The 27,782-nt window shown below is 52.2% G+C and overlaps 1 protein-coding gene across 3 annotated transcripts in view; it reads right to left on the bottom strand.

Moving 5' to 3' along the window:
* Positions 1–27,782, bottom strand: part of MGLL (monoglyceride lipase) — a 161,938-nt gene that overhangs the window by 53,254 nt on the left and 80,902 nt on the right. For 2 of the 3 annotated variants that reach the window (XM_078442680.2, XM_060631938.3), the window contains exon 3: positions 22,778–22,884. The exons of the other annotated variant lie outside the window; for it this stretch is intronic. In XM_078442680.2, the coding sequence (XP_078298806.1) occupies positions 22,778–22,884 (107 nt within the window). The remainder of the gene's footprint in view (positions 1–22,777; positions 22,885–27,782) is intronic. 3 annotated transcript variants of the gene reach the window in all.

Below are 27,782 nucleotides of genomic sequence, written 5' to 3'. Positions count from 1 at the left end.
GGAAAGCCTGCTCACCTACCAGCTGACGGAGACCAGCCCAGTCACCTCCACGGCCTCTGCCACCCCAGCCAGCAGCCGACGACCCCCAGACCAGAGGTGTCTTGCCGATGACCTGTGGCTGAGCCTGGCCTAACACACTGACTCTCGGGACCATGAGCTAGACAAATGGCTGTTGTCTTAAGCCACTCAGCTGTGGGGTGGTTTGTTACACAGCAATAGCTAACTGATTACTAATGTCACAAATGTCCCTGGGCAGGATAACCTTGGCTCAATTTAAACTGCTCCTCGGAGAATTTTGTTTTAGACTGTGAGGTTCCAGCTGGGAGAACTGTTCTCCTGTGCCAGAAGCCTGGGTCTCCCAGTCCACAGCAGCGCCCTTCAGAGGTCAGGCACTGCAGCAGAGGAAGAGCCACAGATAATAACTTGGTAGCAGGCACTGCATCTATTGATTTTAAAATTGTTATTTATTCGAAATTACAAAATACATGAGTGCAATCTCAGATTTGCTACCCCGATCACTTTGCTATGTTTCTACATACTCACATTCTTATGTCTGTATCTCCATGTAATTATGTGGTATGACCCTCTTTTTCTTTCCATAAACCGTTGTCTGTTTTTGCCCTTAACAATGTATCATGGAAACCCTTCCACAGCCAAAATTACAGATCTCTCTCTTTATTTTTAACCAGCAACGTACGAATGTGCCCTATCGTACGAATAGTCTATCTAACTATTCCTCTGCTGGTGGGCATGTGGATTGTTCCGGACTGTTCACAGAACAAGGTTTGCCTCTCTCTGTGCACCTGATAGGTCCCTCTAGGATAGAAACAGAAACGTGGTGTCATTGGCTAAGTGAGCATTTTTTTTTTAATTTTCTTTTTTGATGTTTGTTTTTGAGACAATGGGAGAGAGAGAGGGCAAGCAGCGGAAAGCAGACAGAAGGAGACACAGAAGCCAAAGCAGGCTCCAGTCTCTGAGCTGTCAGCACAAAGCCTGACGTGGGGCTCGAATTCACAAACTGTGAGATCATGACCTGAGCCGAAGTCGGACACTTAATTGACTGAGCCACTCAGGCGCCCCAAGTGAGCATTTTAAAGGAAAGACAGAGGCAGAAGGAGACTGGCCAAAATCCACAGACCAATGAACCACCCTTCCTGCAAAACCAGCCAAGCTCCCCTTGTCCATGTTTTCTGGTTTCTGTCACCTTCCTGCTCTCCTGGGCTCCTTCCTTTTCCTTTTTCCGTAGCCTCAAATGTACTTAGCATGGGACTCGTCAAATAGTGTTATCTTTCCTGCTTTACTCCAAAAAGCATGTGCACTGAAATTGCTATATTCTACAGGGGATAAAAACTGCCCTCCGTTTACTTGTTCTTGTGCCCTTATTTTTTTTTCTCCTTCAACAGTCTTGCACTAAAAAGAAAAAAAAAAAGAGTTCTACTGTTACACTATAAAATAAACACCAGATTCTTATGGGAAGGCTATAAAAGGAATCCCTGCAAAACTGGGAGACACAATATGCATGGAAGTTAGTACAAAAGAAACCCAAAGAGAAGACGACGAGAAGTGACAAAACAGCGAAGAGGTACAGAGAATCCTCGCCCCGTGCCGTCCGGAGCCGGCCCCACAGCCTCTCCCGCTGCCTGGATGGGCGAGCGTTCTGGAACAGTGAGGACTGCAGGTGTTGGACCCAAACTCCCTTCCACACCCATAGCTGGCAATGTGGAAGGTAGTATATCCTTTTTCTGGCGGTCCTGAGAACCCAGGGATGTTCTCAGGCATTAGGCAGGAGGCCATCTACCCCCACACAGAATGGTCCAAGTGGGCACAGCTCTGCTCCGATGGTCACAGCCCATCGGTGCCCCTGAATTTGCCGAAAACAGAACACAGTTCAGCTGCTGAGCTGGGCATGTCTACGGCCTCAGACATGCCTGGGGTTTGGCTCTGCCCTTGGGGAGTGGTGTACAAATGCCCTCTGACCTTCACTTTCCTCACTGCAAATGTGACAGTAATAAGGGCAGCATATAATCTGTGGGGAGCACAGTTCCTTCTGCAAATAACACGAGGATCAGAAGCCACCTGGTGACTTAACCAAGGCCACATGCTACAAGGTAGCAAAGCACCTGGTCGAGGGGGACGTGCCCGGCATGTGGGCATGACTCCCAGCAGGGCCTCAACACCCTTTGCTTAGCGATGGCTCTCCACTTCCACCCCTGCCTCTGTCTGACCATGTGAAGCAGCCTGGACCAGCCTGAGCTGGCCGGTATCAGGCCCCTGAGCTGCTTAGCTGTTTTCCTTGTTTGTGTAGGCCCTGCCTCCCACAGGCCATGTGGGAGTGTTTTGATCACTTCTGGTGGGTGGCTGGCTCAGCACTTGTGGGTGGACTTTTGTGCCCTGGAGAGGAGGCCACACTCTCCCACCTCCCCAAGGCCTGGTCTCACCCTGCTTCTCTGAGCTTGTCCTCCTGCTGGTGGCTTCCTTCCGTGAATTCAGTCCCCAGCCCACGAGAGGCGCCCACCGCTGACCCCCGATGCCTGGGACCCACCAGGCTCGGCACCCACCTTCCCACCAAGGTCATGGCAAAGCTCCTCTGGTCCCCTTGCAAGGAGGAGAGGCCGAGATGAAACGAGAAAGTCTCTCCCGTTTAGGGAGTCAGCCCTGCTGGCCCCCTCACAGCCATAAAAGGCAAAATAAGGAAGAAACAAATATATAAAAAGCTCCATACCAATATGTCCCAAGATTGGAAGAAATACTTCACTTCTGTTCCAGTTTCCTTGACTGTAGGATGAGAAATCTTAAGCCTCTTGCTGAGGGCTATCGGAAGACTCAAAAACACTCCAAGTCCATTTGGTGCCGCACACGCTTTACATACACTAACTGGATTAATTCTCACAGAAGCAGCACTACTCATGTCTGTTTTTTTAAGGTGGAAACTGAGGCACAGCGGGCCGACGGCAGGGCCAGAATCCACAGCTGGACGGCTCTGCTCTGAGCACCTGAGGCTGTTAGTCCTGAAGGCCAGGGTCCCAGAGCTATGGCCTGGGAGGTGGCCTGGGAGGTGGGGGGCACGCCTGCATTCCCCTCCCTAGGAGGAGAGGGGAGGCTCCCAGCCAGCCTCCCCACAATCCCCCACTCCTCAGCCAACAACCACAAGGAGAGGGGAATGTCAGAATGAAAGGGTTTTTCTTGGTTAGGCATCTTATAAGACGTATATCTTTTTTTATTTTAGAGAGAGAGAGAGAGTGTGAGTTCGGGAGAGGCACAGAGGGAGAGAGAGAGAGAATCTCAAGCAGTTTCCACACTCAACACACAGCCCGATGTGGGGCTTGATCCCACAATCCTGGGATCACAACCTGAGCCAAAGTCGAGACTGACGCTCAACCGACTAAGCCTCCCAGGTGCCCCATCGTAAGATGGATTTTTAACCCTGTGTGTCTTCTGGTTCGTATATCCTAGCCCCTAAGGCGGTAACATTCCCTCCACTATCTGTACATTTTGTCTTACAAATTCACCTTGAGCCCAAGTGAGCAGACTGTGTAGAAGGAATGCAATGTTTGACAAGATGGCAGGGTGTTCTGCTTTTTCTAAGTGTTTTCTGGCATCCTCAGATTTCTGGGCAAAGGCACCCGCTTTGAGTGGTCACCCAGCCATGGTGTCTGGGAGGGACTGTACTAAGACGAGCCCCTCAGACACGAGGGCTGTTCTTTTGGCTTACACAGCCCCATGTGCACAGGGCGGTCCCACAAGTTGCTCAACGCTAGGAAGAAAAGCAGAAGATAAAACCTGAATTCAAACAATTTCACTTCTCATGAGTCACTGTGACCTGGGAACAAGGGCCAAACCAAAGTTAAAATTGTGTTCCCATTAGCTCTGTTCTTGGCGAAAGAGGCAAAGAGTTGGTTAAAAAGTAAAAAGGCTGAAGTATGTGCTCACGGGTTCCTAAAGGGTAAGATGCCACCTTCACAATTCTGTCCTGGCCATCCGCATTGTTATTCACTGAACACATTTCCCTATTACACGGACTCCCTTTTTTTCTTTATAGCAATGTATTTATCAAAGATACTTTCTATCACTACCATTAACAGAAAACCAGTCACATCCCATAAACAGTAAGTAACTTCAGAGACTGTGGTTGGCCTACCCCATATCTATTCTTTGCCTCCTTCTTTGTAACCTATACACCTGAATTTATTCAGTTTGGCAATGTACCTGGCTAAAGCACTCTATCTCCCAGCTTCCCTAGCAATTAGGTGTGGCCATGTGACCAAGTTCTATTCATTAAGATATCAGAGAAAGTTGATAGAAGGAACTTTCAGAAAAGCTTCTTAATAACATGGTAGACATGATTTCTGACGTCTGAAATACGAATGTGATGTGACGGCTGGAACTCTAGCAGCCATTTGGGACCAAGAGGGAAACTTGGGGCTTATAAAAGAAAGTTGGTTTCTTGATAACACAATGAAGCCATCATCCCAGGGTGTGTTAATTATGTCCTTTTATTCTGATATTTTGACTTCTGGGGCCATACCAACCCTAGGGGAACTGCCCCATCTAGGGCTAGCTAATGCCTAGACAGTACCAAACAACTTGCTTTTGAGGGCACCTTGCATATGCCAACTAACCAATCCAGAACCCACTCTCTGCTGCTACCCCCAATCTCCTCTGTCAGGCTCTCACACCCCAGGCCAACATCCCCCTGCCCTAATCACTCCAGAGTCAGGTATCAGACAAGTAGGCACCACCCCTATGCCCCAGAGTCATGAAGTTATTCCAACTAGCCAATTGTAAACCCACTTACTCTGCCCCACCCATTCCTTCCCATGGAAACCACAGTAAAGGCTCTTGCCCACAGTTTCCCAGCTCTGATCCCACTGGTGCTTCCCCGTGTGGCCTTGCCTGGTGCCGAGTACCCCCTCCTCTGGGAACTGTGACTAACAAACTATCTGTTGGCCTCACCACATCTGAACAATAATAAGACCTACATTTTAAAATAGGCTCAGAATATCTCCAGACTTCTTTTTTCAGTGAGAGGGAAATTAACTTTTCCTTGCTTAATCTACCACCGTGACCAATCTCTGTTCTAGCAGCCACACTTAATTCCTAACTCATATAGGAATCATAACATAACTGTAGATAATTTAAGAAAAAGCATCATTGCCTATGTACTATTTAAAATCATCTTGAGTTCCACCCCTCAGGGTTCAGGCCTCAGTCAATAGGTCTTTTTCTAGACAGACCTCCCTTCTCCTGTGTGACTTGCTCTGGGCAATGAAATATGGGAAGAACTAATGATGGGACAGTCTGAGTCTAGACTTTCAAAGGCATCACATAATTCGGGGCACCTGCGTGGCTCAGCTGGTTAAGCATCTGACTCTTGACTTCAGCTCAGGCCACGATCTCATGGTTGTGAGACTGAGCCTTGCGTCGGACTCTGTGCTGTCAGCTTGGGATTCTCTCTCTTTTCCTCTCTCTCTGCCCCACTCCCATGCTCATGCTCCCTCTCTATCTCTCTCAAAATAAATAAACACTAAAAAAAAAAGCATCTCATGATTCTACATTCTCTTGTGCCTCTGACATCACCCTGGAAAGAACAAGACTCAGCCCATCCACTGGCCTATGGTGGAGGAGGATAGACTTGAAGAGATAACTGGAAGTCAGCTGACCTACACATACAGGAGAAAGACAAAGTTGTTGTCTTCAGCTAATGAGTTTCGGGAGCCTGTCTTACATAATATTATTGTGGCAATTGCTGACTGATTCAGTCAGGAAAGCAGCAATCTGCAAATGCTGATTGATTTCGTATGGTTAGACACTATGTTAGGCATATCCCAATGCCTATATACAATATATATAAAATCAGGGCACCTGGGTGGCACAGTCAGTTAAATGTCTGACTCTTGATTTCGGCTCAGGTCATGATTTCATGGTTCATAAGACCTAGCCCCACGTCGCGCTCTGTGCTAACAGTATGGAACCTGCTTGGGATTCTGTCTCTCTCCCTCTCTCTCTGCTCCTCCCCTGCTTACGCTCACACACACACACACACACACACACACACACACACACACACTCTTGAAATAAATAAGTAAACTTAATAAAATAAAATTAAATTAAATTAAACGTATTAACACACAACACACTCACAATCAGTGACATAGTTCCTGGCCTCAAGGATTCCACCTTAATTTTGGAACTCTCCACCTTTAAAAACCACCGAGATTAGCCTGATGCCCGGCTGCAGACTCCAGCAGCATTGTATTATCATTCCCCAGATGAATCGATTCTATCAGAGAAAGAAGCTCTTCATTGAACTCCCCCGAAAGATAAAGCCTCTGAGGAGCCTTGGGGAGAACTAAGGAATCTGCAACAGTGTCGTGAGGCTGGGGCGGGGGGGGGGGTCCTGCTAATGAGAGAGGACCCCTTGGCGCCAATCAGGGCAGGTCTGAACCCAAGCTCCCTCTGAATCGGCTGCATCAGCCACGTGGTGCTGGCAGCCTGTAAACGGGCCACTGACCTCCTGTATTTCTGACGGAGGAGAGGACTTGCTCACACTTGGCGAATGCCTGCTGTACATGTAGGTGCTTGGTACGTGCTATCCCATCAAGTTTGTATGACAGCCACGTGGGTCTTTTATTTCTTTTTTATAGATGAGGTTTCCTGGGCCCTACATGGTCTCCTCTGTTGTATCTGCCACTCTCTCCTTCTCACCCTGTGTCCCCTGTCTCCTGACTGCTCCTCTCATGAGCCAGCCACCCTCCTACCCCAGGACCTTTGTACCGGCTATTCCCTCTTCCCCTCAAATACCTGTTTAGCTCCTCCTCCCCTCCTTCAGGTCTTTGCTCAATTGCCACTTTCTCAGTGAGACCAGCCTATTTAGAATGGCACTCAGCCCCCACTGCACTGCCTTACCTCACCCCTACTTCATTTTTCTCCATAACACTTATCTTCAGGTTGTATACTCTAACGTCATTTGTTCCTGCTTATGGCCTAACAAGGGCGGGGATTTTTGTCTGTCTCGTTCACAGCTGTACTTTCTGTGCATAAGACCAAGCCTGGCCATGGCAGGTACCCCACAAATTACACAATGAACGAACAGTCTATGAGTGAGGCTCGGGGATATGCCGGGAATTGCAAAATGTCAACAGTAAGAAGTTTTCTGAGCAAACTGAACCCCCACAGTCTGCCTGGCCGCCTTGCACAGCCCCTGCCGCCTTGCACAATTAAACCTACAGCCACACTTCTCTCTTCCAGTGCATTCCATTGTTAGCTCTGAAAGACAAAGTGTCAGTCTCTTTTCTTGACAATTCTGCTGTGTGGAGGGAGGAGAATGGGGGAAGTGACAATTGTCTTTCCTCTCTTGCTTTTTAAAAGGGCCTTAAACATCAGATACATTTGATGGGAAAACCAGTTGATCTATCTTGTCAATGACAAGCTATTACTAAAGGGGAAATGTCATTCTTGAAGATGTGAGTATAAATGTTATTTCTTGCAGGTGAGGACAATTTGGGAGGTCCCCAGCAGCTATTTCTTTAAAAAATTTTTTTTTAATGTTTACTTATTTTTTTGAGAGGGAGAGAGACAGAGTGCGAGCAGGGAAGGGGCAGAGAGAGAAGGAGACACAGAATCTGAAGCAGGCTCCAGGCTCTGAGCAAGCGGTCAGCACAGAGCCTGATGCGGGGCTCGAACCCACGAACTGTGAGATCGTGACCTGAGCCGAAATCAGACGCTTAACCGCCTGAGCCACCCAGGCACCTCCCCAGCATCTATTTCTTCTTCTTTTTTTTTTAATGTTTATTTATTTCTGAGAGAGAGAGGGCATGAGCAGAGAAAGGGCAGAGAGAGAGGGAGGCTCTGTGCTGACAGCAGAGAGCCCAGTGGGGGGCTCAAACTCATGAACCATGAGATCACGACCTGAGCTAAGGTCGAATGCTTAACTGCAGAGTCACCCAGGCGCCTCCCCACCCCCAGCAGCTATTTCAAATAGTTCCTTTTGTTATGAACCAGTGCTCCTATTCTGTGACTGCAGCAGCTGAAACACCTAGGCTGGGGGGGGGGGGGGGTGTCTCAGCCCTGGCTTTCTAGCCCTGGCTTTCTGCCCCTGGCTAACTGGCCAACATCTCTAACCTCCCCAGGCCCATTTTCATCCCTCTCTTGGCCCCTGTACCACACACCAGTGTGTGACAAAACGCAGCATTGTATCTGGCACATGGCAGGTGTTCAGTGAAGCTCGGTTCACCTCCCTCTGGGTTACGTGCCCAAAATGTCTGTGTCCACCTGTGGTCATTTGGAACTCTTGACCATGGGTGTGTTCTCATGTCTCATCTCACTTGCTCAGAGAGGCTTTTTTAGTTCACAGAGGCAGTGTCATTTTACTGAGATGCTTTGAGCCCAGGGAGCCTGATGACCTCAGGGGCTCTTGGTTGGTGGGTCAGCTGGGAGGAGGGAGGGCCTGACCCACAGCCCCACCTGCTGCCAGGCAGCCCAGCCACCCCTCCCTCCCTGCACCCAGGGGCCTTGGAATCTGTCCCTTTGGCCTTCAGATAAAGAGCTGTGGAGGATTCCTCTCCTTTTTTGGTGAAAGAGAAAGTTTCCGCTGAATAAACCCTCTAAGCAATTTTTCTGATTGGGTGACATCTGTACAATAACTAGGAAAAGAAATAATTATTATTATGGTGCCTAAATGATCCAGCACTTTCTCCCCAACTCCAGGAAGAGAGACAGCTGGCCCCTGCCTCTCATGCTCTCAGTCTTTGCTGGCAGCCCAGCCCTGCAGGCCTGGTTTTCTGCATTGAAGAAGGGAAGCTAGTGGCATGGTAGAGACAGCCATCCGATGGGAGTGCCACCTCCCAGACGAGAGCAGAGCAGAAGGGGCGGGCAGAACTATGTGGACACTGCAGCCTACGCTTATTACAAGCAGAGTCTGTGCTGACTTCTTTGATTTAAAGTTCCTAGGGGACATCTCAGTCTTATTACACAGATGGGAAAACTGAGGCTCAGAGAGGTCAACTGACTAGTCTTGGCCACACAGCGGAGCCCTGAGTCCCTCTGCCTCCATCCAGGAGAGTCCCATTACAGAGCACCTGGAGCTGAGCTCAAGCTGAAAACAGGGAGCCAACCCCTTTGTGGGGCTCAGAGGAGGGACTTCGCATGGCTGCCCGTGTAGGAGCTGAGGAATTGGGGTGAAAGCGTCGTGTTCCTACTCCTGGACTTGGCCCTGGCCACTGGCGGTCTCTTGGCTGGGCTCAGGTGCCACCTCTGGGAGTCTGAGCATCTCTGAGCAGAGCTTCGGCAGAAGGTGCGCACTGGGGAGCTGGCACCACACCCCGACAGACTGCGCGTCACAAGCTATTCCCGGAGCTGCTCTGGTGCTTCTGTCAGATGGTGCAGAAACCCTGGGGCCACTTGCGGGGGGCTGCGCCACAAGCCGGGCTGCTCAGAGGCATGGCACCCAGAGGGCCCCCGCTGGTCGGACAGAGCCTGTGTAGGCACCCCGCCCCCAGATGGTTTTCCGAAAGTTCACATCCCAGCAAGGCGAGAGGGTATGGGGACTCGAAGCAGCCTTGGCACGCGAGGGCTGTGTAGCCTTGGGCAAGTTACTGCACGTTTCTGAGCTTGCTTCCTCAATGGGCACATTGCCTGTGCCACATTGTTGTAAGGATTACACGGGGCGGTGATCCGTGGAAAAATGACTAGCATGGAGAGGGCAGATTTTCCCAGGTGGACAAGTGTTATTTGATTTCCTTTAAATAGGGCCCATCTTCTGGTCCCAAGTCATACACCTACACACACAGTTCTCCAGTGGGAACTTGGGCAGACCCAGAGAAAACACCGTTTCTATCGGGTGCTTTGTAATTAAGCAGGCACTCATGGAGAAGCTATTATATCCTGATACCAGGAAGGACGCAGAGATGGGCAGCCTGGGCTGGTGTTCTCAGAGCACTTACTGTGCCGGCAGAGGGACCCACAGTGAGGGAGGGAGCCGTGGGGAGGCCGATGGCCCCACTGCCCTGCTTTCTGGAGTGCCCCGGGCAGACCAGCTTCTCCCGTGTGGCTGTGTCTCCACAGAGCCTCTGCGCTGGGGCGGTTAGCTTGGTTCAGGGCAGGGGTGAGATACTATGAGTGAGGGGGTGCCCCTTCTCCAGCAGCCAGTGCCGCTTGCTGCCCAACCTCTGCTTCTGGGTTTGGGGTAGGAGCCCACGGGGCAGAGGGGAAGCGACTTTCTGCACCAGGGGCTCTGTGGAACGGCCTAGAACACAGGCTCCATTCGACACTTTCCACGTGCGCGTGTCCATGCGTTCTCAGTCTCTCAGCTACGGCTCTGGACGGAGGCGACGTTGGCCTCACTGTTTGCAGATGAGGAAACGGAGGTCCAGAGAGGCCCTGCACACAGCTGGTCTTTTTCGAGCCAGCCTTGGCTCCATAGCTCAAGGCACAGCCACCCAGGTCACCCTGGGCCTCTAACATCGTACCTGCCCACTTCACTGGCCTGGCTTCTGGGGGCCCAGCTGTCCAGGTCCAGAGTCGCCCCATCTTCACACACAGAGCTCCTCATTCTCGAACGTCTGGGCAAGCACTGAGCATGTGTGGCAGCCCAGGGTGCTTGCCAAGGGGATCTGAATGCGCCTCAGCATCCCAGGCAAGGTTGGGGTCCTCAGGGTGCCTTTACATTTTTTCTTTTACCACTAATAGGAGAGAAATCAAGGCACTGATAGCGAGGCTTCCCGGAGCTGCGAGCTGGGATTCTGCCCCTGGCCTTCCCGCTCCTGGCTTGGCCCCTCGTCCGTGAGTCAAGGGAGAGATCTCTCTGCCAGCCTTGGAAGCAACTTGCGGAAATGAAATTAAGCAGGGGCTATGAGAACCTTCCAGAAGGATGTTGTAACACTGCAGCTAATTATCTATTTTTCCCAAGCTGGTAACAGGTACCCTTAAAAACTGCCACCAGAGACTTCTGGAGCCGCCTTCCCTGCTGTCATGAGGCCCGCTTCCAGTCCAAGGAGGACCTGCTCCTCGCCCCTCGCCTGTGCCTCCTGGGCCTGCCCTGCCAGTTGGCAGCCCAGCGGCCGTTTATTTTTAGTTCTCGGCGGGCCAGCCATGTCCTGGTCACATGCTGTTGGAGCTCCTACTTCAGAAGGGCTCACAAACCAGAGCTGCCCCCTCCCCTGGGAAGCCCCTGCGGTCACCTGAGGCATCCAGCGTGGGCCTTGGTAGAGCCACCGGGCCCCTCCCAGGGACACGTTCAGACGCAGCCAGTGCTGGCCCTGCCTGTTTTAAATTTCTGTGATGAGCGCCTTTTTCTGGTCCATCTGCAGCCAGTTATTTTGACTGTCACTTTACAAACGGACAGTGGTGGCACTGTCCAAGCCTGGGGGATGCACAAGGACCCGGTCCTGGGAGCCCGGAGTCTGGGCCCAAACCTGCCGTTTGTTGGCGGGACCTTGAAGCCTGCACCTGCCCCTGTTCCCCTAGAAGAGAAGAGGGCCTTCCTTGCAGGTTCACACAGCTTGCTGCTTTGCCAGTGACTGATACATGACCGTAACTATGATGTTATTGCAGCTTCGGTCATGAGTATGACCACCTGCTGACAGGCTCCCTCAGGCCAGGTCCTGGTCTGAAGGCTTTTCAGATGGTGACCCACAGGGGCTCTATATCCGGTACCAATAATGCTATTTCCACCTTGCACGTCAGGAAGTGGAGCTACTCGGGGTCAGGTCCTTGGCCATGCCTTGCAGCTGGTGAGCGTAGGAGCTGCGATTTGAACCCAGGCGGTCACTCCAGGGTCCCTGGCACCCTGGGCCACCACGTTAGGTCACTCCTCTCCTGCTGTCCTTGGTCTCAACACGTGCATCAAGAGTCTGCATGTCCCTCATAGTGACTGGGGACACGTGTGTGTTTCATCCGACTTGAATGTCTTTAGGAAAATACTCAGTATTTGCAGATGGGGGGAAAAAAATCCAAGGTAACTGTTACCTAAGCCGGGGGCAGAGTGTTTAAATTTAGAAGGTGTCTGGCGTGTGGCAGGAAGGAGCTGGCCTCGTGGAGCATGTGGCAGGGCACGTGCTGATGCGCCCTCGGTGGTCCACTAGGCCTGCCCACACGTGGACCCAGCAGCCAGGGAACAGGTGTTCCAGGGAAGAAAAGGCTCTACAAGGCACGTCGTCTCGAAAGCAGATTTTGAAGATGCCGGTGCAGGCATCTTCGGGAGCACCGATTGAGGGTGTTATAAGATGACCACTAAAGGCATCAACCTTCCTGACAGCACAAAGCTACACTGGCCACTAACAATGCCTGGCCAGAATCCAGTGGTCGTGGTAGACGCATGGGCTCTGCAAGTTCAAGGCCAGCTCTGACTCAGCCAGAATGGGAACCCGCTCGCAAGGCCTCCAGGCACACCCAGGTGTGTGCCCCCTGCTTCCTGAGGGGCCCTACTGTGGCCAAGGCTGCCCAGGGTGTGGCTTCTCCCCTGATCCAGGCGGGGACCCTTGCTGTCTAAGCACAAGGCCCTCCTCAACCTGCTACTGACCAGGTGCAGACATGGAGGGTGTCGATCTCCTCCTCTGCTCTAAGCTCTGCCACGGTGACCCCGCCTTCCACAGTGTCTTCTGGAGACTTCACCTCTGCTACACCTCGTTCCCTCCCACTGCTCCCCCATCCTGCAACCTCCCAGAGATGGGACCCTACTGGACGGGGCGCTGTCCTCAGGGAACCGCTAAGCTATTTATTTCACAAAACCAGTACACCTCCCCCCAGTAAGTGACCAGAATCTCAGCTATGTGAGGGAAACAGGAAGAGAAAAAGACACGGTTCCAGTGCTGGAGGAACTAAGAGTCTAGCAGAGGAGGCAAACACATGAACAAACAACTAAAAATACACAGTGGGAGAAGAGTCCTCAAGCAAGTGAAAGATGGTACCCGAGCACAGAGGGCAAAGAGGGGAAGGAAACCTGCAGGGAGCTGAGGCTGCCAGCTGGGCTCGGTGGGGGCTGGCAGGCCAGCTCCTGGCACAGGAGGTAGCCGGTCCCTGAGGGGGGCGTGGAGGTTCAGCCCAGATGTGGGTGTGGCCACTGGCCAGTGTCTGCACAAAGCTGTATGTTAGGAGGCAGCTGAGGCCCTTGAGGCCTTGAAGTACCCTTGGCCATTGTGGGCAACAGTAAGCTGCTTGAAGATGGTGCTACAAGTCTAGGAGCTGATCCACCTGACAGCAGCTAACCCCTGCCCTGGTCCCAGCCACCAGTGAGCCTCTGGGCAGCAGCACACTGTGTGGCTGGACCATCATCCCCAAAGTCCTGCCCACACCCGGCCACCTGGTTCCCAGCTTTGACCCCCTAACTCAGTCGTAGCTGCTCAACCATCCTGGACAGTGGAGGGAATCCAGTGTGCCCTTCCCACCATGTGCCTGGTGTTCTGCTTCTCCAGAGCTCAGCATTCCCGTCTTTAAAGTGGGAGGACACTCCTATGACCGCGGCGCCAGCCTGTGACAGGGAAGCTCGCTCCCGTGTCCTGCCCTTGCCTCTGCAACTCTGCCCGGGGTTGCTGTGGTCCGCCCCGCCCCCCCAACCTTGGCCTCCCCGTTGCAGTGCAAGCCTCAGCCCACGTGGGGCCTCCTCTGCAAGGACCACCGACACCCTGCCCCCTCTCCTCCAGTTTTCCTCCCTCCCGGCCGTCTCGAGTGCCACCTGCTTCTCTTGGAGTTGGCAGTGTCCCCTGGCCCCACCCTGATGACTCACACCTGGAGCCAGGACAGGCCCGTGTGAGTTTTGGATGTCCCATCCCCACACAGGGCCTCCTGGGTAGCGCCCAGGCCTGTCTGCTGTGGTGACTGAACACCATCCACCCATACCTGGGCCAGCCGTCCTCCCTGCTCTGCCCGGATGCAGGAACCCTGCTCTGACACAATAAGGAAGGGGCCCGGGGAGAACTTGCTCTCCTCCCAGAGCGTCCACACAGCAGGCTCCTTGGGCTCTGTGAAGCCAAAGAAGAAGAGCAGGTCTGGCGCGTTTGACGGGGGAGGCCGGGAACAGGGGCTCTGGCACTGTGGGCCTCTGTGACCTGTGTTCCTTTCCTCTGCCGCCCTGACTAGAGGACCGGCCTACAAACACCTCGGCTCTAGGTATGCTGTGCAGAGTAAGTGACAGGAAGGGTGGGAAATGTCCAGGACGGTCTCGGCCCACAGTTAGGGTCCAAATGGAAACTGCTGGTGCTATGTTGTGGGGTAGAGGGGGGACTTGGGGCGCTCACGAGCTCTCCTCACCTGTGATCACTGTACCTACTTCCAGGCTGGCTTGAGGGCCAAACAAGGCAATGTTTCAAAAGCCTTTGGGGCACTGGGGTGGCTCAATGGGTTAAGCATCTGAGTTCAGCTCAGGTTATGATCTTGTGGTTCTTGAGTTCCAGCCCCACATTGGGCTCCTCAGTGACAGTGTGGAGCCTCCTTGGGATTCTGTCTCTCTCTATCTCTCTCTCTCTGTCTCTCCCCCACTCGTGTGTGCTCTCTATCTCAAAATAAACTTTAAACAAGGCCTTTTGTGTGGTCAGGGAAACAATAACTATCAATAAATATTAATTGAATGCAAATACCATTTCGTCCTGTGATGACTTACAAATACCCCATGAGGCAAATACAGTGACATCCACTTTTCAAATCTGGAAACTATACTCAGTAGTGTGGAGTTGCGACCAGCATCAAACTCAGGCTTTTCTATGACTAATAACTAGTTACCCCACCACAGCCAGCATCTACAGAGTACTTAAGGTGAGCCAGGCACTTTCCATGGATTATCCCACTTAGTCTCCCACTCCTGACGCTATGGGGTAGGTGGAGACTTTGGGTCTTCTCTGCTCTGGATGAGAAAACTGAGATGCAGAGAGGTTAAGCAATTTGCCCAGCATCACACAGCAACTAAGTGGTTGAACTAACTTGAACCTGGGTCTTGCAGACACCAAGGTCTACGTTTTTGCTCTGCTCCTAAATAGAACCCATGTATACACTATAATTATGCACATCTTTTCTCCGTTCCTGAACCACGACAAAGAGCCATCCATGGTGCTGAGAAGAATTTCTTTCCCTAGAATTATTCAGTCTTTTTTTTTTTAAACATAGCATCACACATAAGTAATTTGACTTTTTTTCCTCCTCCAAGTGACTCATTTGAACACTCCAGAAACTGTGTCTTCCAGAGACACAGAGTGATGTCTGTTTTCTCCCTACCAGAAAACCCTAAATATTTCCATCTCAGGGACCATATGAATAATTTTGAATGAATGAATACTCCCTTGGGGTGAATTCCTTTCGAAAAATAACCAGGTGTCACATTATCAGGCAAACTCCAGCACGGAAATGAGAACAGTGGCACTGATTTTCCGGAAGCACCCATCTCGAAGGCCCTGACACAAACGCAGGATTCAGGATTCAGGCTACAGACTTGCCTTATGGGCCCTCCAAAGGGCTACACTGTTTTGATGCTTCCACAAAGCGGGAGTAAACGATGTGCCTGATCTCCAAGCGGATAGCTGAGTGCTCATGGTGAATCTTCCACAGCAATCACTGTCTAGCGTTGTTACGAAATGAAATCAAGGCTACATGAAAGACCAGAGGGGATGACACCGGATGCCACCAAAGGGAAGCCCCCCTGACCAGCCTGATGAAGAGGCTGCCTCTGAGGCAGTGACGCCCAGCAAGAGCCACCCGGCATGGGACGAATCGCATTTGGATTAAATACAATGCCAGGTGCGTGCAACTGGTCGCGGAAAAGATGGAAACTGTCCATTTAATCTGAGGGAAGTGAAGAAGCAAGACAGTGTTTGGTGATGAAGAGAAAAGTGAGTGGGGAGGGCAGCACTGATATTTGTTGAGCACCTAGTATGTGCCCAGCAGTGACTACGTTTGTGTAATCCTCACCAGCTAGACATTATGGCTCCGTTACGGGGCAGGAGTGGGGGGGAGGGGTAAGCTAAGGCTCACTGAGGTTTAGTGACTTGGCCAAGGTCACCGTGTCATGTACTATGAAAATCTTCCCAACAATCCCTCCCCCCGGCAAACTCAAACCCTCTCTCCCTTTACCCCAGACAGACTTCCACCAAAGCCCCCCCCCCCCCGCTGAAGGAGCGCCTCCACTCACTATTCTTTTAAAACATGCCTGCCTGGGGGTGCCTGGGTGGCTAAGTCAGTCCGACTGCGGCTCAGGTCGCGATCTCACGGTTCACGGGTTCGAGCCCCGCGTCAGGCTCTGTGCTGTCAGCTCAGAGCCTGGAGCCTGCCTTGGATTCTGTGTCTCCCTCTCTCTCTCTGCCCCTCTCCTGCTCACACTCTGTATCTCTCTTTCAAAAATAAATAAATATTAAAAAAATAAAAAAAACAAAACATGCCTGTCTCCTTCACTGTACTGGGATTCTTGGAGGCTGTCACTAGGTCTCTGCCAGTTCCGTATTCCTGTACCCAGCACAGACCCAGCACACAGTAGGTTCTTCTACTACATCTGGTTTTTGAGATGCTGAATCTGCTTACTGAAAATATTACATTTCCGGGGCGCCTGAGTGGCTCAGTTGGTGAAGCATCCACTGTTGATTTCCACTCAGGTCATGATCTCATGGGCATGAAATCGAGCCCTGCGTCGGGCTCAGCACAGAGCATACAGCCTGCTTGAGATTCTCTCTCCCTCTCTCTCTCTCTGCCCCTCCCCCACTCATGCTTGCTCTCTCTCTCTCAAGATAAATAAACTTAAAAAAAAAATTACATTTCCGATTTTAACTACATCTAACACCGTAATTTAAAAGAAATTCTACATAAGCCAACACCTGTGGTGAACCTGGCCCCCTTCTTGCAATTTTTCCCACTTGAATCAGAAAATTTGGGGGTGGGGCCCAGCCGTCTGAGTTTCCACAAGCCTTCCGGGGACACTGCTGCCTACTGGAGTTTGAGAACCCTGCTTCTGCTCATACTCTCCCACCACGATATTATTATTATTATTATTATTATTATTATCAGCCTCATTTTATAGACAAGCAAACTGAAGCCGTGAAAGTTTGTGTTTTATTCAAGAAAGAGGCAAGTGGCCACGTAAACTCATGTCAGCTATTTATATCCAAGATGGAAGGCTTGGGTGTGCTTACCTGGATTATAAAGGAAGAAGACGGGGAGAAGGAGGAAGGGAGGGCAAAGCCCTCTCAGGGACATGGCAGGTGCATGGCCCACCTTCCACCACCCTCTGCGTCATCCCTGCAGCGAATTCACGGTGGCCTGTCCTCGGAGCTGGGCCCCCTGAACTCCTGAAGTATCAAAGGGCCACTCACTCCATTACTCTCACTTTCGTATTTACTAAGGCAAGAGAAGTCGACACATTTCTCAAACATTTCGCACACCCAAAAAATATGTTCCTGTAACGGATGGCGACAGATCTTTAGGACAGGTCCCGCAAGGGACCTTGACTCAAAACAGTCTCCTTGTTTGGAAAACACACATACCATCTCTCCTCCTCCCCCGAATTTCCTAAATACCCTTCGTGGGACGGGGCAGGGCCCCCTCACTGAGAAAATGGGGCCCAACTGCCGCCCACAAACATTCCCTCAGAACTTCCTCTTCTCGCACACCCCTGCTAGTTAGAAAAAATAAGACAAACTCCCTTTAACACTTTCCCTCAAATATTTGTGGTTAATTAATTCACTGTTAATCAGTTGAGAAGGGTTCTTTGGTACTTTGTAAATAGAGAGCAGCCCCGGCCTCAGCAAATGTTATTCTTAAGCGGGAGGCTGCCGGCCGGGAAGGGCCACCTTGCAGCAGCCCTGTCGCCCGGACCAGGCCAGGCTGCCCACTTTCCAGGCTGGACCCCGTGTCGGCCTCCGCCCGCAGCGGGGCCTCCAGGTGGGACCGGGGGGCCCCCCTCTCTCATGGTCACACCAGGCGCTCAGCTTGCGTGGAAGGCTGAGGGGTTTCCAGTGAGTCACCGCGAGCAGCTGGTGACCGAGGGACGGTGTAAGCACGAGCTCTGGTTTTCTCTGCACTATATTTAGAATGGCACAGAAAATCCCATCCTTTGGTGTTTCCACCTGTTCAGACGTCCCGGAAGCTCCTCCACTCCGTCCGCCCACACCTCCCCCTTGCTGGGCCCTGCTCTGGGTCCCGTCTCCTGGCAGCTCCCGGAGTCTCCTGGTGGCCCTCCCTGCTTCCAGCAGCCAGCCTGTCACTCCGCACTTCAATTCCCTCATGAGCTCCAAACGTCCAAAGGGATTCATACCAGAGCCCCGAGCTTCGTAGGCTAGGGGCTTTTGCTCCTGTACCCCCTGCCCCCCTGGTAACTGCTTCTAAACTTTGGGATCCAGCGGAATCCTTAGGCTCAGATTTCTACCTAAATAAAACATAAGCACGTGATACTGTGTGTCCACTCTTTGCGCGTATGGTTTCCTCCACCTGGAACCATGGTTCTTAACCTTGGCTGCACATTAGAACCACCTGGGGTGATTCCAAAAGCCTCACTGCCCCCAGACACATCAAAGACCTCAGAAATTCAAGTCTCTGTGGAGAGAGGGCCCAGGTGTCGGTATTTTCCAGGACTCCCCAGTGACTGTCAATGGACAGTCGAAGTGAGAACCTCTCCACACCCTTTCTTCTCCTGGGGGGCTTCTCCATCCGACAAGACCCAGCCACCCTGCCAGCGCTCCAGGCATCGGGGAGCCCGTGTACCTCTGAGGCACCGTGCTCTCCTCGGCACACTGGACTTACAGGCTTCCTCTGTTCCAGTCTCCATCCACATCACTTTCCGGCCTCACTGGGTGGTGGTCCCTGCCCCCAGCCTTGGCCACCAGTCTCAGAGTTCCAGTGGCCACTCCGCTCGGTCCTCTCCACAGGGATGAGACCCAAGAGTACCCCGCTGCTGTGGATACTTTCATGTGGATGTCCTACTATGGGATGTCTAAAACATGTGTGGGGTGATGAATTTTGGATCAGAAACTCCTTCCTTCGTTCAGCAGACACTGGTGAGGTCTCCCCTCTGCCTCAGTCCTGGGCTCCACACCGCAGATGAGCAGTCGGTGGGGGAGAGCAAGGGACTAACACGACACGGTAAGACGGTCTCCTCCAGAGGACGGAGCTACCACTCGGCATGCTGAACGCTATTACGCAGAGGAGCACCTAACAGGGGATGCCTACTTTTTCTGGGGTCACAGGTCACTCTACCATTAGGACATCAGTTACCGTGTCCATGAGTTTGTGCTTGTAGAGCAACTGACCCAGGGCTAATGCACGGTTAGGAACGTTAACCACTGCCGACTGATGATGCTAACAAAGACCTCTGCATCAAAACCTTACGAAACAACGGGATGGATAAGATAGACGGGGGATGCTGTTAGACCCAGAAGACACACAAAGTAGAAACGGTTGGGAAATGCTCTTTCTGGGCCAGCCTGGAACTGTGCTGTGGAAGAGGAGACGGCTACTGGCAAGGTCCTTTCTCCGCTTCCTTCTTACTGAGCCCTGTTCTGTTTGTACCAGCGGATACGTAGCGAACACATGAGACTTCCCTGCCTTCCTTGCAGCTAGCGGTGGCCGTGTGATGCAGCGCTGGCAGATGAGACCCAGCTGGAATGTGCCAGGAGCTTTCCTGGTATGAGCCCAGCCCCTTCCTCTGTGTTGCGGCCCACGTCTCCTTCCTGCTTGGAACGTGAGGTTGGAGCTGGTACCCACAGGCACAAAAGCCACAAGCTAAGAACAGCTGAGCAAAACTGCAGAGGGAGCCCTGGGCAGTGGTGGCACAGTGGTGTCCACATGGCGGGGGAGAAAAAGATACGTGTCTTGTTCAGGTATGATGGTCAGGCCTCTGTTGCGTGACTGGTAGGAGTGTTTTCGTGCAATGAGAATGGGCCCCCTTGGCTACAGAGCCTCAGAACCCTCACCTCTAAAACAGTCAAAATATCAGTCATTAAGAGGGAGTAGAACAGGGGCGCCTGGGTGGCTCAGTCGGTTAAGCGTCCAACTTCGGCTCAGGTCATGGTCTCATGGTTCGTGGGTTCAAGCCCCGCATTGGGCTCTGTGCTGATGGCTCAGAGTCTGGAGCCTGCTTCGGATTCTGTGTCTCCCCCTCTCTCTACCCCTCCCCCGCTCATGTTCTGTCTGTCTCTCTCTCAAAAATAAATAAACGTTAAAAAACTTAAAAAACAAAAAAGAAGGAGTAGAACGTACGAAAAGTGCCTAGCGCAGAGCTTGATGCACAGCTGGTCCTGCTCAGAGCCTTGGAGGCCCCAAGGTGGGGACACAGCTCACCAGCTGGTCTGCATGGTGGCTGGAGGGGGTTTCGGGGTGGGCAGAGTGAAGGGGAAGAAGTTTCCACCCTCTGCTGGGCCCTCTACATGCATTGTCTCCCAACAACCCTTGGTGTATTACAGCACTGCCTCACCCATTTGGTGGATGAGAAAACAGAGGCTTGGAATGGTTCAGTAAGGTCTCTGCGATCTTGGAGTCACAGTCTAGTGGGGACAGGGACCCAGGCATTGTTTGCGCCTGAGCCCTCTTGCTGTCTGGGGTGAAGGTTCTAACAGTCTGGGGTGACGATGCACGGGAGTGCAGGATGGCAGTGTGCCTGAACACGTGGGGGCTGCAGCCTCACCCTGGAGAGACCATGAGCCCTTGAACAGTCTTTCTCAGCCCTGCATTTTTAAACCCTTTGTGTACCTCCAGCTGGCCCAGTAAATGCCTGACATTCTCCCCACCTATGCTCCATTTAAATTTAAAAGTTATGTTGGAAGAACGAAGGCTGTATATGTCTCTGCATGTATTCATGCCTGGTATATCATCTGTATCTTGTCATAAAGGAGGCCAGGCTTTAGAACCTACATTCTGGGTTCAAATCCCTCCTCCTCCGCATTTCTCAGCAAGAAGGAATAAAGCACAGATCACTAAGCCCATATCCACTTCTCCAGCCTGCACAAGACCCCGCCATGAAGGCCCATCCACACGGCTTTCTCCTACCAGGGAAGCCACAGTCACTTTCGTCTGTAGATGACCACCCAAGTCACACACACATTCAACTGGGTCCGTTTCTTGAATAAAACACCTCCCCTTTGGCACTTGCCGGAGATATTTCCAATGAGTCACTGGAAGAAACCGATAAACCAAGGAACTTAAAACAGGTGAATGTAAACAACCGGTTTTGAACTATATTTAGACACCACGGAGAGCTATGCCTCAATCCCAGATGCTATTCTGGAGACATCGAAAGGTGGGCTGTTTCTTGTCTCCTTTTACTCAGAAAAGGAAGCCTTTTTCCAAAGTTCCACAGTCAGGCAAAATAAGTCAGGCACCACAGGTTCTCGCTCCCACAGATGTGGCCAAGGGGGAGCTCGTAAGAAGGTAACTTGACTCCAAGACTCACAACAGAGACGTGAGACGCTGGTTGGAGGTGTTCAGTGTTTGCAGGGTATAATTAGTTATTCTTTGCTTTCAGAATGTCCCTCTGTTGTTCAGTTTGAAGATGGAGATGATGGTTGCGACAGATTTTAACAGAGACAAAGACAACGGGAAGAAAGGCATTCCTAACTTGGGCCTTCACACACTGTGGAAAGTGCCAAAGTTAATAATGACACCGTCCCCATCGTGAAAATCGGGTTAGTCCTCAAATATCACATCTCAAACAGCCTCACAAATATTACTGGGACCATTTGCAAAGCACCAAAGAACACTACAACCATAATAAGGAAGAATTCAGTCAACAGTCTCAGTTACAAGGACGCTCGCGCATATATGGCTTAAGAAGGGCTCTTGGTAAACCACGTTTGCAGTCTGGTATCCACAAAGTGCCCCAGCAAGCTTCTCAGCATCTCTCTGTACTGATACGCTCTCCCTCCCTTTTGCAAGGACTCCTGGGCCCTGTCACTGCCCCCCTCTCCCTCTTTTCAGCAATGTCACTTAATTATCTATTTTCAAATCACATAAAATAGAAGCCGCATTGCTGGATCTGGACCGGGATAATGGATTTCTACATCGCAGTTGTGGAGAAATCACCACGTTCAGTCACAGGGAACGCTTCATTTTAAAGACTGTTAGGCAAAGAAAGAGCTAAGCTGGGAGACTTCCGAGCCATGAGGGAAGTCACAAAAACGATGAAGGCGTGCCATATTGAGTTAGGCAATAGACACGGCATTTTGACGGTTATGGTGGATTTTGTTAAGGGCAAAGGATCAAAGAATCGGCCTGGGGACGTGTGTGTGTGCGTGCGTGCGTGTGTGTGTGTGCATATGTGCCTGCATGTGTATTTATATGTGTGTGCACGCATGTGTGCGCACGTGCACGTGTGTTTGGGGTTTTCTTGTGTGTGACTGCGTGTCCTTTGAGACTTTGACTGCTCTCCTGGTTTGAAATGCTTTGTAAACGTCTTGTGGTTAAACTGGGGTTGAACTGTACTTGCACCGACTACATCACAGCCATCGGAAGTCCCTTGGGAGAAGACCAGGGCCCATTTTGTACCGAAAGTGCTTTATAAATGCAAGAGAGGATTCCTTGGCCTGGGGCAAGTTCCTATATAAACAGATTCTGACTTTGGTTTCTTTCAGTGGAGATTTCTAATCAGCCTGCATTCAATCCCAGACTCAACAGAAACTGCTGGTCAGACATCTTTTTTTTGTTTACATAATGATTTTTTTTTTTTTAACCCAGAAACACTCATGGAGAACATCTCTTCCCAGTGTCACTGCAGGATTCACAAGAGAATAACAGAGGAGGAGAGGTGATAGGAGAGGGGGTTCCCAAACTGTCAGGCACCGGCCGGCAGCGCGGGCCCTGTCCCCCCGGGGGTACTCACCATGGTCGTGGGCGAACACCAGCAGCTCGAGCCCCACCAGCATCTGAGCCAGCTCGTCATAGCGGCCACAGTGCTCCCCGGCTCCATGGGACATAAAGATGAGGGCCCTGCGGGGGTGAGAGGGAGCCCGGTTAGGAAGGTGGTGGACCACTGAGCACAGCTTGAACTTGAGCACAGAGCTTTCGTGACACCAGTGGGCTGGAGATTGAATCTCCAGCTAAATGCATGAGGGAAAGGGCACTGCTCCAAAATGCTAGGCTTCAGGGTGGGGTGTCTGGGTGGCTCAGTGGGTTAAGCATCCAACTTCGGCTCAGGCCATGATCTCAAGGTTCGTGGGTTCAAGCCTTGTGTTGGGCTCTGTGCAGACAGAGCTTGGAGCTTAGAGCTTGGAGCCTGCTTCAGAGTCTGTGTCTCCCTCTCTCTCTGCCCTACCCCACTCATGCTTTCTTTCTCTCAAAGATAAATAAACATTAAATTTTTTTTTTTTTTTTTATTAAAAAAAATGCTAGGCTTCAGGGCTATATGGAATGGAGCTCAAATTCCGGCTCTCCTGTGAACTCTCCGGCCAAGTACCCATCCCACGATGCTTCACTCCCTCGCCTGTAAAACAGTATCTCCCTTGGCGGAGGAGCAGGGCTCGTGAGGGTCAAGGAGCTACTTTATGCCAACACACCGGGCACAGCGCACGTGGCAGCTTCCTCCAAGCCAGCTGCCCAGGCGACCCAGACCTCAACCAATCAGGACATGGCCTGTCTCGGGGACAGGCAGGTGACTCGAGCCAAGCTGGCTGGGTCCCATCAGAGCGGACCCTACAGCTTTGGCCCAGGTAGGCAGGAGAAGGCACCCTCAACTTCCCGCCAGGTGTGAGCCACAGAGGCTGTGTGCCTCGAGGGGCTCCAGTCGTCCAGCAAAAACAGAGGATGAGTCAACCCAACAGAAGAGAGCCATGTAAAGAAGGGACCCCACGTCCTGATATTGTTGCTTGAGTCCTGAATCCAGCCCGACCTGAAACCAGCATTCTCCCCTATCCCCGCCTTCTGCTATGCTGTTGAGGTAGGTCACGGGGTTTTCTGTACTTGTGAGGAGAAGAACCCTAACTGACATACAGCTCTCCGTGTTTGTGTGTAATAGTTTATTTAAACACCCATCCTTCCACAGGCAGCTGGAATTTGTATTATGTGCGTGCCTTGTATTCTCTTCCCCCCTTATCTGTCTGGCAAACTCCTCCCCTTACTTCAAGACCCAGCCTGAAGGTTCCCCTCGTCTGTGAAAGGTTTTACAGCGCCCAACTGGCTCTGCGAAGTCTCCTCTCTCCTCAGGGATCCTGCAATCCCTCTGTTAACGCAAGGACGGGTGCTGCTTTCTGCCTCCCTCCACCACCAGTTATGACCTTCTCCAGGACATGCAAAGACGTCATGTCTCCCTTGCTTTTAGCATTAGTAGATAGCACACTTTGGGGCTCATGGTGGAGATTCTGCAAACGCTGTTTTGAACGAACGAATGAAGGCTGCGAGGTGTTGAAAGAAACGGCTGTATTTTGCACCTATGATCTGTGCAGGAGAAGCCCCGGGATCTGGAAGCAGAGCTTGGCTGGGCACCCCGTCACCCCGGAAAGCCTTCAGTGTGGAAGGGTGACTCTGGGACCCAAACACTAGCACGACCGTGCTGTGACTCATCCCAGCTTCTCCACTAGCCAGAGTCGGCCTGGCCATGGTGGGGGTTGATGAAAGGGCATTTGGATTCTCAATCAGACAGTTGTCAAGACTCATATTCTTGGCATAAGCCCCATAGGATGCTGGATTCCCCTTCGGGCCAAGAGTGAACGCTGTGAGCAACACCCATCCAATTTCTGCCAAAAGTGAGGGAGGGGGAGGAGCGGTGGAGAGGGAGTGGGGCGGGGAGGAGTAGAGATGGAAGAGGGGGAGAAGGGGGAAGGGGGGAAAACAGCTGCCATCTTCCCGAGCATTTACGGTACGTCAGTTCCTCCGTTAACCCCACACACGAGATTTCTAACCCTTACAGTCGTCTGAGGCTTTGATTTCTTTGTAGCTGAGAATGCAAATCAGAGAAGTTAAATTTATTGCCCAAGTCACACAGCAAATACAGATCACAGCATGTGACTTCCGGCTTTCAGGTCTCCCACTGGTCAGCCACCAGTGGGCTCAGAGCACAAGTCACCCTGTCCCTTGCCTGCCTCCACACTTCTTATGGCCACCTCCCCCACTTACCTCCCTGTCCTCACGAGGGGCCGGCAGTCATTCTTTGGCAGCGCCTGGTGCTTCCCACCTCGGGACCTGGGGCCTTGCCAGTCCCCTCTCCCGAATGTTCGCCCCCAGATCTCCCCTGGTTGCTCCTCACACAGACATCACCTCGAAGAGGCCTCTTCTCCACCCCACCTGGGGTGGCCTCCCTCCCTTGGGCCTTTCTGACCCCCATTGGCCCCTCACCACACAGCACATTCTGCCATTATTTGCACTGGTTTGTAACTGCACATCACAGTTTGCCCTTGTTTTGCAATTCATTTGCTTTCTTGGTTCCTGGCTCTCTCCTCCACTTCAAGGTCGGCTCAAGAGTCCAGGAGGCGTGTCTACCTTCTTCTGGCGGAACCAGTGCTGTAGCCCAGACCCCGGTGGCACTGAAGAGGGGCAGGCAGATGTATGTTAAGGGAATGAACACCTCACTCAAAAGCCCGTTTCTTTCGACAGCTCCACTCGCCAGGTTGTGCAGGGGCAGAAGTGCACGGGCTTATTTCACCAGGCTACATGTTTTATTCTTTGAACAATGTGCAAAATACCAGCGTTAACCTCATCTGCCTTTGGCATCTGTCCTCTCTGCCCGTTTCCTAAAAATGTAAGAGAAACATTTCACACCATCTCCGTTGCTCCTCGGAACATCTGGCCACCTGCTCTTGATCAGACATTACTCTGGGCGGATTACACCTGTCCAGCTGACGCTTCTGGGGTCGGCTGGGGGGTTTCCCCTCAGCTACTGAGGGGCATGGCCGGAACCTCTAAATAGTCCTCTCCCATCTGCAGAAGGGCTTCCAGAAGGGATGACACAAGCACTTTCACATCCTTTGGGGATGCGGCAGCTGCTGTATTAATTCAGACCACAGTTAATGCAGACGAACAAGCGATTGAGCTGGGTCAGCCACCCCCCCCCCCCCCCAACAACTGCAGTCAGGGCCGGCTTGGTGGCAGAGGCCTTCAGGGTTTCCCTTAGCACCCAAAGCAGTGGCATAAGGCACTGTCATTTTGCCTGGGATTGCTTGTTAATAGTCTACCTCTGAGATATGATGTGGAAAAGTACTTGGCCTCTGACTCTACAGAAACTTCTTCTAATCCAGTGGTTCTCAACTTTGCCTACAGCTTGAAGTCGCCTGGAGTGCTTTAAAAAATGCGGAGGCTAGGTTCTGCCCCCAGAGAACCTCTGGGTTTAACTGGTCTGGGGCAGGAAAAGCTCCCTGGTGGTTCTGACATGCAGAAGCACCTCCAGTCATCACAGTGCACGGCTTGGGCAACCGTACTGCTCAGCCAGTGGCAAGAATGCAGCTAATGGCCTGGAGGCTTACAGCCACTTTGGAGCCACTTATCTGCCCAGGGAACATGCCGGGTAAACCACATGTTCTATCTGTAGAGATATACAGGCTGTCAGAGTTCGCTGCTGCCTTTCCTTTGGAAACAAAGTGAACTGACCTACTGCAGGGAGCAGAGGCTTCTTCCGTCCTTGTCTGCATGGATGAGGCAGCACCTGCAGGCTTAGCCCCCTCCCCGCCCGCCCCCCCATCCCCCCATCCCTGAACCAGACCAGCCATCTCAGCAGACACACGTTTGGACAAGTGGCCTCTTTCTGGTCTTCAGCTGCCCCCGTGGTAAGTGGGGTTCCGCTTAGTTTATGCATTCAGCTCTTGCCTGGGCCCCAGTTCTGATAATTGGGTCTCCCCTCCCCCTCCCCACACCTACTTGTTCCCTGGACCCGAGTCTTTGTTCTGTAGGATCTGTCTGGCAAAGTGAAAATCAAATCACATTACTCCTCTGCCTTAAACCCTTCAGAGACTTCTGGCTGCAAGAGAACAAAGCTATTGCCTCTGTGATGACATCCTCACCTCCCCCCCTCCCCTCTGCCTGTGGCCTCCTTTCCAACGCTCAGACATGCCAACTGGGGTGCGCTGCTAAATGTTTAACAACTGGGGTGGGGGGTCCCGGTTTGCCAGTTTCCACAGTGTAAACGCTCTCTCATGGCTGACTTCAGGTTAACGTGCCGTCACCGAACACAGACTTGAAGGGCACGCAAACCACTAGCAAGCCCACTCCCACCTCAGAGCCTCTGCCCCTGCTGAGGCATCTCCTGGGGACCCCTCCCGATCTGTGCACGATGGCTTGCACTGCCGTGTGGACCTCAGGCCTTCTGTGACCGCTGCAGTGGAAAGAGTCCCTTGAGACTTGTGACTGTCCAAAACCACTTGTCCACCACCAGGTTCCCTTCTGCCCCCACCCACCCACCCAGCTGGAATGTGTTCCACGAAGACAGGGGTGTCGTCTACATTGCTCACTGCTGTATCCTCAGCCAGGGAAAATGCTGGTGCGCAGCAGGAGCTTAGTACGGATTTGTTGACAGATCGGAGGACCCCTGTGGCCTGGATCCCTCCACCCCCTGCAGCCCCCCAAGTCGGAGTTCAGGCCCAGGGGCAGGGGCCTTGGGAAGCCAGGTTTTCCTGGCCTCGGGTTTTCCACTGCTTCGTCCACCTCACCTGTCAGGTCACACCTGCTCCCCTTGTCAGACCTTCCTCCCCCCACACCCCCACATACCTGCTGTACGTGTGGCCACTGTCTGCTCATCTGCTCCCCTGTCACTGGCCCGCCCCCAGGTCCCACCCCTCGCAGCACCCCCACCTTGTCTCCCTGGACACCCCCAGCCACACCCCCAGCCGTGTGCATTTAGGCTTTGTGTCTCTGGGGGAAGGGAAACCCCCAGCCCGAGACTGTCTGATGGAGTGCCCCCTCTC

This window comes from Panthera onca, chromosome A2 (genome assembly GCF_046562875.1).
Source record: "Panthera onca isolate mPanOnc1 chromosome A2, mPanOnc1 haplotype 2, whole genome shotgun sequence".
In the NCBI taxonomy this organism is placed as follows: domain Eukaryota; kingdom Metazoa; phylum Chordata; class Mammalia; order Carnivora; family Felidae; genus Panthera; species Panthera onca.
Note: the sequence above shows the minus strand (reverse complement) of the source record. Positions and strands in the feature narration are given on the sequence as shown.